At 27.9% G+C, this 12,020-nt stretch overlaps 2 protein-coding genes across 2 annotated transcripts; both read right to left on the bottom strand.

The window, feature by feature from the left end:
• Positions 1–4,383: 4,383 nt before the first annotated feature.
• On the bottom strand, positions 4,384–5,892 carry LOC119678508. The gene is made up of 3 exons (XM_038090370.1): positions 5,763–5,892; positions 4,816–5,704; positions 4,384–4,678 (listed from the first exon to the last, which is right to left on the bottom strand). Exons 1-3 carry the CDS (start codon positions 5,798–5,800, stop codon positions 4,649–4,651), a joined length of 957 nt encoding a protein of 318 aa, XP_037946298.1. The 5' UTR covers positions 5,801–5,892; the 3' UTR covers positions 4,384–4,648.
• Positions 5,893–10,194: 4,302 nt separating this feature from the next.
• LOC119678509 lies at positions 10,195–11,398 on the bottom strand. Its single transcript, XM_038090371.1, has 2 exons — positions 11,215–11,398; positions 10,195–11,150 (listed from the first exon to the last, which is right to left on the bottom strand). Exons 1-2 carry the CDS (start codon positions 11,244–11,246, stop codon positions 10,241–10,243), a joined length of 942 nt encoding a protein of 313 aa, XP_037946299.1. The 5' UTR covers positions 11,247–11,398; the 3' UTR covers positions 10,195–10,240.
• Between the last annotated feature and the right edge of the window lie 622 nt (positions 11,399–12,020).

Raw genomic sequence — 12,020 nt, 5'->3', positions numbered from 1 at the left:
GCATATATTGAATAAGAACTCGATGTGAGGCATTACATATGTCAATATGGAAGTTGTATGAATTTTGTTGTGAAAAATTCACATTTTTTTTAAATTTTTTTAATTGGTCATGTATACATAATAAAGGTTCTTAAATAAACAATTCCTTCAATTTATATATGTATTGAGACTATTTATTGCCAATTAAATGTATCGGTAGTCAATCGGTTCCTATACTGTTTTAAATTGGCGCAGTGCAACTTTTACTCTATCAGTAAAAACCATTTGTCAATAAAAGGAAATCGTTTTGTGAACGTAAAAGTGATTCAAAAGTCTTATTATAAACGACTGTTAAGAAAATTTGTCACAAGAAACTGTCACGAAAAACTGCCACGAAAGACTGTTACAAAGGACTATCACGAAAGACTTTTCACCAGAGACTGTCATGAACGAATATCACGGAAAACTGTAACGAAAGACTATGTCGAATGATTGTCACAAAAAACTGCCACGAAAAACTGTTGCAAAAGACTGTCACGAAAGACTGTTCAAAAGACTGTCAGGAAAGACCTGTCTGATAGATTGTCGCGAAAGACTATCATGAAAGGCTTCCACGAAAAACTACTATTATCTACTAAGATATAGTTTGACGGTATTGTAAAATTTTAGTAATGAGAGTCTTTAATATATATTAATATTACTAAAGCGTATTTCAAAACAATTTCTTTTTTAATACTTAATACGTCAACTTTGGCAAAGTTGAAAATCTCGATTTATAAAATCCTACCGACATGGCTAGTTCTAATTAGAATGATTTCTTTAAGAATGTAACTTATAATACTAAATTTATTTTCATATAACACTAAACAAATAGGAAGATCGTAACTAGAAGGCGCATATTAGAAGTTGAACAATGTTTGTTTAATAGTTCAATACTTACTACAAGCTATAGAACCAAATATTTATGTCAGATTCAAATGCTATTTTATCTTCCGTATTTCTGACTGACAGCTACCCAATCATTGGTAATTCATTTTCGTGCAAATTATCAGTTGTGGAAATAATAGCTTTAAGATTACATTTCACATCTAAATTTTTATTATGTATTAAAAAGATTTTTTAAGATTTATAATATATAAATTTGATTAAAGCATTTAAATGTCATCATTAAAATTGCATAATTTCATTGATCATGGCCTATCGTGCTTACAAAAAAACTGAAAGCAGCTTTTCATGTAATTCGACACCTAAAATATGCACTTAACAGCAAATAAAACTGACAGTAGAAATTTATTTAAAAAAATTATCGAAAAATGTAAATAAACAAAATCAAAAGCAACAACTACACGCTGCTTGCATTTGACTTAAAAACAAATACAAAAATAAAACAAAAACAAATAAAGAAATAAATAAACACAAACCAGCAAATAGTGAAGTGCTAAGTCTGCATTCCCAATAAATATTCATTCATAACATTGCATACATATATTTTGTATTACACACATTTCGCTCATATGTTTCTTTGTTTGTATAACAGCAACAATGTTAAAGAGAAAAGTGAAGCCGTGAGAGTAATCAGTGATTAATAAAATTGATTAAAACCGGTGGCGCTAACATTATTCAAAATGCCTACGTGGACCATTTATTTTTTGTTTGTTTATTTGCATATACAAATGAAGTTAAGTCGTAGATAACAAATACAGTTAAGCGAATGTAAATATGTATGTATGTAATTTGGCTTTAAATTGGATTTAGCAAATATTTTTAGCATTTTGACAGCTTCTCTGTTGTTTAGTTCTGTTGTTGGAATCTGTTAACATTTTTCGCAGCTGTAAAATTATTGTTGTTTTTTTTGAAGAGAATACATATATTCGCAGCTTAGCTCTTAAGTTTATTCAATAAACTTTATTGTGTTGTTTGCATATTCTTTGTGAAAGAAGGTAAAGTGAGATGGTGCTACAATTTTATTTCGTATATATTGGTATGTATTACTCTCTTCAATTTCCTAGTAAAATTAACAAAATTTTCTGGTAAAATTGAAGAGTAGTGTATACATTCTAGTAGATAATATCCTTCTAGAACAGAATACTAGCATGCATATAATCTAGTAGAATGTGGGACATTACATATTACTTTTTATATTAAATAGGTCTAATCTATTTAATTTAGGCTATAAATTTCCACCTACTTCACAATTTATAACTTCCATAAATTATTCATCATCCCAATGGTGAATTCATTGTTTTAGGTTGGGTTAGGTTGTAACGCCGATCCTAAGGATCCATCTAGGCGTATTGGCCTAGTTTATCTTCCCGTAAAAGAAAATCAGAGTTCTGTAGTCATAGATTCCCATCTAATTCACAGTCTACGACATAGTCCAATAGTTATTATCCCATTGGTGAACTCGTTAATGTTCTTAGGTTGGGTTAAGTTATACTGGCGATCATAAGGATCTATATAGATTTCTAGCCCGATTATTTTATCGTAGAAGAAACTTCGAGGTTTAAAAACTAATTTGAATCTTTTGCAAAGCTTAGAATGCTCTTTACAGGGCGATCCTGGAGTTTAGAATCCTCTTAAAAATAACTCCCTATAACAGCAGATCAACGCTAAATAGTAACAAAGCAGATATGAGACACTTTCATCGTACTCTTCACAACTATGACAGGCATGATTAAAAAGGGATTTAATCTTAATCTTTTAAGCATGGTTCGCTAATCGGCTATGATCCTCCAACTAACTGACAACAAGATTGATATCTTTATGGATTATATCAATGAGAGTACTAAATTTGTTTCTGAAAGAACCCGTTTAACTTGCATACACAAAGCCCGCCTACATTGGAAAATGCAAACAATGTTTTTATTATGTCAACGATATGCCTACATTTTTTAAGATGTTTCGATTAAATACTTTAGGCACCCCTTTTAGCCAGTTTACCTACAATGCGATTGTTGAAAATATTGCTATGATACTCGGGAACCCAGAGTAGAGTGGTGTTAAACTGCGTCGTCATTTCATTAAGAAATGTGTAGCAATCAAAAATCATCATGGATGTAAATTGAAATGAACTCAAATCTAAAGCAGTTTGGCTATCCGATAGTATGTATATATATATTTCTATGAAATATAGTATCCACCTCCAAATAAACTATAATTTTCCTAATACCAATTACCTCTAAAAAATACTGCAGTTATCAGGAAGCTCATAATTAATCAGAGTTAGGAGCTGTCATTGGTAATGGTTAGTCCGTTTTCTAATGAGGTCAGATGTCTCTAGCTTAATGTTCCAAAATATGTGACTTTTTAAGTCTTGAATACTTTTCTGTGTAACTATTTTTTATTTTTTTTTTAATTGGAGTTAGTTAATAACTGAAAATCTAACTGAAAATCATAAGAAATTTGTTAATTAATTTCTATAACATATAAAAATTTTCTTATATTTTTAGGAATTGTTCGGTTATAGTATGTTTCCACTGGCATCGTTAGATCAGTTAACTTACTTGAGATTACTTGAATTACTTGACTCTCAAGTAAGAAAACTGGTCTAATGAAGTTTTAATTTATCTAGATAATACTATAATAAATAAAATTGTAGAACACCATATTTAAAATTAAATTATTATTGCCTTTACTGGTTAATGTTTTAAAAAGTAAGAACCCTAATGAGAATATAATTCAGATCTATGCCGCAAATCTCAGTTGTTCCTTGATTTATTGTAAGAATGTGAATTAATTGAACATAAGCAGTTATGTGAATGCACATAACTATTTCATTATTTTATTTTATATGAAGTATTTTAGAGCACATAGAATCCCGATAATCGGATTTTTATAACTACACTTTCAATAATGCAATCTACCGAGTATTCTTTAAGTAATTTCTTTTTATAAAACCTTAATTGTCGAAATTAAGATCTTCATTAAAATTTGGTAATTTAAATATATTAGATCCACAATTTGAAGTATTTACTTTAGAAACTTTAGTTAGATAAATTTAAGTTTTACTTTTTTCATTCGAGGTGAAAACTTTTCTTCGTCAGACCAATTTAGTTGATTAAATGAATTCTAGATTTTCTATCTAAAAAAAGAACAAAATCTACCATATGAGCATCAATTATTATTAAATACTATACAAAATAGTTCACTTCACGTTCCTTATTAAGGATTGCGTGATATATATTTTAATTTCTATACGAATAGTTCCATGTTCCTTAGTAAGTGCAGTTCATCCTGTGCCGGATATTGTGGTACATACTTTAGAAAACTACTTGTTAAAGTTAACTTAATGTTGAGAACAGATACTAAAAAAATATTTATCAAAATATAAATCCATTATTATTTAAATTTATTATTACATTATTATTACAAACTTCATCACTAAACTTGATATATATAATAACATATTATTGATATTTTTCATTGTATCTTTTTAATCAAAAATTTAAGAATTTGGTTGATTGAAAAAAATACTATATGAGGAAGGCGCTCCGTAAGGTTGGCTGATGGAAATATGATAGCGACTTTACCCACACAGAACAATAGAATACTGTCGATAGTTATCAAAAAATGTTGATTAGGCGATTACTGATGTATTTTTAATTAGTGATTTGCGGTGTTATGTTTTCGATTTATTCACATTCATTGCTGTAAATCATATGGGAATGATTTAAATTGGAACATCATCTGGCGAAGTACTCTACATTAGACGTATTGTGTGGAGAAGGCGGCATTGCATGTCCAATGTTATATATATTAAGTTATATAAAAAAATTAAATTATGTTATTAGTTTCAATTTAATGCTCTTTGAATTTGGTTTGTTGAAAATTACTTACGTAGTCATACATAGACGGCTTTCTGTTTTTTGGTAATGAACACTTTGGATCTTTACTGAGAGTTATTTCGGGAATGTTGGCAACGTACTTATGTGCTATTTTTGTTAAAATATCTAACTTTGTTTGCGCACTTATAAAAGACGAATTTAAAGGCCCATCGCAAAATTTTTTTGGGGTCATATTTTCTGGCTCAATTATTAATAGTAGTCGCTCTATAATCATTTTCTCTGATCCATTCAGAAAATCTATACCACAAATTTGTTTTTCGGAGGCATTTCGTTTCTTTGGCATAAAATTTTTTTCTACATAATTCTCAACCATAGAGAAGTGATCCAAAGTAGGAATATCTTTATGAAGCTTATCCATAAGTAGTAGAAATTTTGGTGAAGCCATATCGTATATTTGTGAAGATCGCATCAATTCATTCTTTTCAAGTCTTAATTTAATAGCATCAATAATTTCATTATAATTTTTGACGAGCGGAGTTTCAAGAATTCTCGCGAATTCCAAAATTGATACAGGCGTTTTACCTTTTGTTTTAAGCAAATCTTGAGTCTTATCAGATAAACCAGAAAACTCATATTTTTCACTCAAATATGCCAACTCCATAAGATCGCCTAAAGAAATGCTATCAAGTAAAATGTCAAAGTAGATATAATTGACAAAATGTTGAAATGCATTTGGTTGAATATCATTCAATATAATTTTAGAAGCCTCTTTTGATTCCATATATCGCCCAGCAAACATAGACTTGAAGATCTCCGAGAATTGTGATAACACCTTCTTGTGACATGGAAAGTGCCGTATTTCGCCTGGTGCTTTTCCAACTATAAAATTACAATCAGTTAGATTAGCTGGATTTTGTATGAAAGTCAGTCGTTGTTTTGATCTAAAAATACCTTTTTAGTTTTACATAACTAATGTAAGTATTTATATTATAAACTTACGAAAGATCTTTCCAATTTTCACACGTGTTCGAAGACATTGTACCTATTGATAAAACAAAATTTTTCTTATGGAAGTAATAAGTCTACTCTCTATTAATATTCGGTAATGTAGAGGGATTGATTTGAAAGTACAGTTGGATAGAACCACTACAAAAAATGTATTTCTATACATGTATAAAAAAAAATAAGACATGAAAAATATATGCCTTATATTGTTTTTTCTTTTTTGGGGTAAATTTCATGTGACTGCCTTGATTTAGTAGGAATTCTTCTCGTTATACGAAGAAAAAATATTAAAAATATCGATACACAGTGGGGTGAGTTGGCTAAAAATGCGAAAAATATTAAGAAAAGAAGAAAAACTTTTTTCTTTTGTGAGTTGATTAATTGTGGCAATATAATAGCATTTTATGTGGGACACTGAAAATGTAAATATAAAAAAAAAATTTTTTTGAATCTCAGATGTAGTTATCTTCAGCGCAAACCAAGATCGACAAGTGAGTTGGTCATTCCATGAATATAAACATACAAAATCTTCAGTCATTCACGAATACTACTTTTTTGTATTCAAGAATACTCTGGTGTCTTACGTGCGTAGATTAGCTTTAAAAACGTCCTGTACCGAGAAGTCGAATTGACTTGCTTGTAATGACATGTAGGTCAATGTATAGTCAAAACGAAATCCAATGTTACATCTCAAACATTATTTGATTTTCTGTAATGTTCCATAACTTTTTTTGAATGTTCTTTTCCAAAACTAAAATTTTTGATGCTTATGACATCAGAACACATTCTAAAAGTATTTAATAGTGGATTGATCTTGCCTTTAAAATACACTAACAGAGAGGAACTACCGAGTTTCATGATTGCCAAAACAATCATTAACGATAGTTATTGATATCTTGTTACCATTCAAATATTTAAATTTCGTATAATCTCTGTCTTAACTATACTTTATCTTAAGGTTTTTTATGAAGAATTGTTTGCATGAAAAAAAGATATTCCGCAAAAACGAGGCTAATTCGTAAAAGTACAATAGCGCCTTAATTTTTTGGAGTCTTGTTATTTTTTTCAAACTTCAGTGAAGAGGTGATTCACTTCGCGTTCGTTTTTGGATATTCTCTGTGTGGCTGTTTGCAATAAACTTAACTGAGTATCCATTTTTTTACTATGGTGTGTATTTCCTTTAATTTGATACTTGACTTTGTGAACAATTTCTAACACGGATGTAGTTGTTTTCTGCTGATGTGGCATTGTTTTGCACTGTATGGTTTGGCAACATTGACAGTTTTATTAAAAGTTAAAACATCCGGGACACATAATATTTATTCCCATTGAACAACTCTTTTGCTATTCATATGCTATCTACAGTCATAAACAAATAGAACGGTATATACTTAAACGGAATAGATCTTTATCTATCCTTGAGTGAATTATATTATTTAATAAATAAAATTTTATTAAACAAAAATTTTATTATTTAAGGGCGTTATGCAGTTTTGTCTATTTGCTCCATCACGATTGTCACGATAAATACTTCATACATGAATTTGTTCCACTGTGGCTCAATGCCTGAAAATAATTAAAAAAAATTGTGGTGAAGCAGTTAGGTATGTTAAATACTTGTGCTTACCTGTAGAATTATTGCGGTGAAAGTGATCAGAAGCACAATATCAAGAAAAGATTTGATAAAAAGCAGTGGCGGTAGAAATAAAAAACTACAATCCATTAAATATAAAGAATTATTTCTTTTAAAATTGATTTTTAAAGTCAATTATGACGAAAGAAATTATTTTGTTCATACAAATTATTTTTTAATAGAAATAATGAAATAATAATAATATTTGAATATTCTTATATTTAATAGAAATATTTTACTTTTCATCGAAGTATTTTTATATAAATATGTTTTACATTCTTTAACATCATTTGATTTAACATTATTTAATTAATTAATTAATTAAGTACATATATATATAACGTACAATGTATCCATACATGGTCTACATGCAATAAATCTGTAGACCATTTAATCCATTGTACTAGTATGTATACTAGTTTGTATTAGAATTTTTGAACTAGTTAATTTTTAAATATTATCATTAGTTATTATTATTAGTTATTATTATTAGTTATTATTATTAGTTATTATTATTAGTTATTATTATTATTAGTAAGATTACTGCGTATATATAACCACATTGTTATTGGGTTAGAGTTAGTTATTAAACTCATCTCTGGATTATTTTGATTTTATGCAGAAAACATTATGTCTGCCCGGTATAATTACGATTATTATACGACCTCATTAATGACTACAGTATGCAGTGTATTTAGATTTGGCAATTATAATTGGAAATTAACTTAAATTTATATTTTTCGATTCAATAAAGTATAAAGTTTGTCGAAAATATATTTCTTTAATTTCTTTAATGTATACTATAATATATATATGTATATATGTACGAATATATTTAAATAACGTACTTTCATGTAAACTAACAAGTTTTGATGTGTAATTTCAGATCTTATTAACCAATAATGATTTTGGAAAGACACTGGAAACCAATACAAAGGGTAAGTGCAGTTTAATAATATTTTAATATTTAATATTAATAATATTTAATATACTTCAACATTAACTAAAAATATAAATGTACATAGTTACATATAAGTTAAAGTATATACACATAACAGAAAAAGTGTACGAACGCCCACAAAATTTTTTTAAATTTGCATAACTAAAACAATAAACTCATCACGATTTTAAATAAACATAGTTTAATGGTATTCAGATCGAAGATTTTCTTCTCAAAAATATATAAAGAACGGATTTAACAGTTGTAACTTAAATCTTAATACTGACTTAAATATGTAAGTCAGTTGTGAGATTTAAATTATGATTAAGAAATCTGTCTTAAATGTGTTTAAACATCAGCTGTTGTTTATATATTTTGGCCATTAATCGACAATATTTAAATACAAATTTTGAAGTCGAATGCATAGAATTCAAATTCTATATCAAATTAAATATCTTTATAGTATATTATCATTGGTTTCGTTAGACCAGTTAACTTACTTGAGATTGCTTGAATTACTTGAATTTCAAGTAGGTTAACTAGTCTAACGAAGCCAGTGAAAACGTACTATTATACATATATATTAGCTATAACTCTATATATATATATATATATATATATATATATATATGAAGTATATATATAGATCTTATTTTTCTCTATTTTGTTTACAAACAGTACATATTTTAGTTTTTACCCACAGAAAGATGTTTCTGCGGGTGTGTGTAGACATTTTTTGTTCCCCAGACTCGAAAAAAAAAAAAAATACATTAGGAAACGATGTAGCGGATGATCTCTTACGATTCTAAAACGTTACCTTATTAACTGTTACTATTTCTTCACTTACATAAATCTATTGCGTACTAGCTTTTGACTGTTAGATCTAATCTGAATTAAATCATAAATAGCGAAAACGAAAAAACAATGTCTATAAGTACATCAAATTGGTCTTACCTGAAATAAATTAAAAGGTTACAGATTTGATGGTAATTTTTTCTAGCAAAAACTGCGAATAAGGATCATTGCGATGACTGATCACACCACTGTCGTCAAATACTTCTTTCGTCTTAACTTCGCTAACAATCGCTTATATTACTCTGTTTTGTAGATGGCAAAATTGTAATATATCTGCTATACTTTCGCTATATACATATGTGAATAAATATATACATATATATACATATGTGAATAAATATATACATATATATACATATATATATATATTATATATATATATATATATATATATATATATATATATATATATATATATATATATATATATATACGTATACATAAATAATTAATATATGTATATATGTGTGTAAATATATTTATATAATTTCAATTACATTCTTCACTATACATTTCTGTATATTCACATTTCTTGTAAGATAAAGAATTGTTTTTTAAATTCAGGAAAAATTTTTCTAAAGAAATTGTTAGTAATTGTTTTCGTCTTAATAGAAAAAAATTTACTATATTCTTCTTATCTATTCTCTCACTTTAGCTTCTTATTCACCATCCTATTATCCCGTGCAATCATGTTATAATACTACTACAATAACAATTATAACAATAATATGGCCTTCATGACGAAGTTGAATATTCCTGCTATGCAACCGACTAGTTAGTTAGTTAACTAACTATGCAACCGACTACTGATATATAAATTTTAATCTGTTTTTAATTTTTCCAGAAATATTATTTTCCAATGAATTAGGCTATATATATTATTTTGGAAAAATTTAATAACAATATTCCCATTAGTATAGTGTAGTAAGATACTTTATACAACGACACGAAGTTATAGATTGAGTGATATACATATTTCGTCAGATAAAAAACAACGATTTCATTTTAATTATTTTATTGATTTTTCACACTTTCTTTCTTTAATTAATTTCTTTCGTATTTAGGATCACGGAATATTGTGTGTATTCTTTTTGGAATGGGTGCCACATATACTTCAGGAGGATTTTCAATTTTTATTTTAGACGCCTCTTCAATGACCCTTCTGCCAATTTTAGCTAATACATCCAACTTTTTGTGCACGTTTATAACGGAGGACTTCAGTGGCCCTGAGCAAAACTGTTGAGCAGTCATTTTTTCTAGGTCAACTAGTAACAGTAGGCGATCTGCAATAATTTTATCCGTTCCATTTAGAAATTTAGTTCCGCCTGTCTGATCATCACACGTTTTTTCTGATATACAATTTTTCTCTATGTAATTCTCAATCATAGCAAATTTATTCTCTATACTTCTTGTTTCGAAAAACTTTTCCACAAGTAATACAAAACTTGCTGCAGATATATCAAAAATTGTACATGATTGCAAATATTCATTTCTTTCCCATTTAAATTGAATATGTTCGATAATGGCCTTCTGATTTTCAAAGAACGGATTCTCAATAACCTTCGAAAACTCTAAAGCTGTAAGGAAAGTTCCATGTTTCTTTTCAACCAATTTTTTAATGTGTTCACATAACGGTAGAACCATATATTTATTACTCAGGGACGCCAAATGGAATAGATCACTTAAAGAAATTGTATCATATAAAATTTGAAAATAAATGTAATTGATAAAGTATTGAAATGCAGTAGGTTTGGCATCATCCAAGAAGACTTCACAGTTATCTTTTGATTCCAAAGACCCCCCAAAGAACATTGAACTAAAAACCTCGGAGCATTCTGATAGCACCTTCTTATGTAATTGGAAGTGGCGTATTTCATCTGGATGTTTTCCAACTATAAAAATACAATCAGTAACATTCGCTGGATTTACTAAGAACTCCAGACGTTGCGATGATCTGAAAGTAAATTTTCACTGTTCTACGTAACTAATATATGTACATATGTATATTATAAACTTACGAAAGATTATTCCATTTATTAGAACTGGACATTGTTGCAATCAACACAACAAAATTATACTTCAGCTAATTAGAACCACTACGTATGCTCTCTAAATGTGTCCGCTGGACGCACCGTTCGCTAGTGTCACGATAAAAATGATTTTTCTTAATTCTTCTTTTACTTAGGCATAATGCAAGCGAAATCTTTGATTTAGTGAGAATATTTTTGTTATAAGAAGAATTACTAATTAAAATAAAAAATCAATAATACCGGTGCACAGTGGAAGAAGTCGAACAAAAATTCGAATTAAATAAAGCTGGAGAATTGAAAAATTCATATTAGTCTTTTGAAAGAACACAATTAACATAATTTTCTTTATGATATGGTCAAACATTGCTTTTATATATATATTTATTTATATATATATTTATTATATTTGAAAATGTTTATATAAAAGCCTTGTAACACATTTCTTCGCTAATTATTATTTTTTTTCGCTACATTCATTATTACCGTTTTTAATTGCATTTTCTAAAATTATTTTGTGCTTTTTTTCTGCGTTACTGATACATTTCGGTTGAGTTGAGAAGCATGAGCACATTATTGCAGTTAGCAGAATTAAACTTAAATTCATGTTGGTTTGTATGTAAACAATTTATTTAAGTTAATTGTGTTAAAAAAAAAATTATATATTGGACTTTTAATAAAATTTGAAACATTGAAATTCCTTTATACAACTATGTAAAATTAAAATTTCGTGTATTATTTATAAATTTACAGCACCCCAATTTCTATACAAAGTATATCAATAAGAAAAGAAATTT

Source organism: Teleopsis dalmanni, chromosome 2 (genome assembly GCF_002237135.1).
Source record: "Teleopsis dalmanni isolate 2A chromosome 2, ASM223713v2, whole genome shotgun sequence".
In the NCBI taxonomy this organism is placed as follows: domain Eukaryota; kingdom Metazoa; phylum Arthropoda; class Insecta; order Diptera; family Diopsidae; genus Teleopsis; species Teleopsis dalmanni.
The sequence above is the reverse complement of the archived record's forward strand: the minus strand, read 5'-3'. Positions and strand labels throughout refer to the sequence as shown.

What these genes read in the sequence shown, in the direction of transcription:
- LOC119678508 (XM_038090370.1), bottom strand. Translation starts at nt 5,800, where the DNA reads ATGTCTTCGAACACGTGTGAAAATTGGAAAGATCTTTC. An exon ending in GAAAATTGGAAAGATCTTTC is followed by an intron (nt 5,705 to 5,762) that starts GTAAGTTTATAA and finishes AGGTATTTTTAG; the next exon opens with ATCAAAACAACGACTGACTT. An exon ending in AGCCGTCTATGTATGACTAC is followed by an intron (nt 4,679 to 4,815) that starts GTAAGTAATTTT and finishes CGTCTAATGTAG; the next exon opens with AGTACTTCGCCAGATGATGT.
- LOC119678509 (XM_038090371.1), bottom strand. Translation starts at nt 11,246, where the DNA reads ATGTCCAGTTCTAATAAATGGAATAATCTTTC. An exon ending in AATAAATGGAATAATCTTTC is followed by an intron (nt 11,151 to 11,214) that starts GTAAGTTTATAA and finishes ATTTACTTTCAG; the next exon opens with ATCATCGCAACGTCTGGAGT.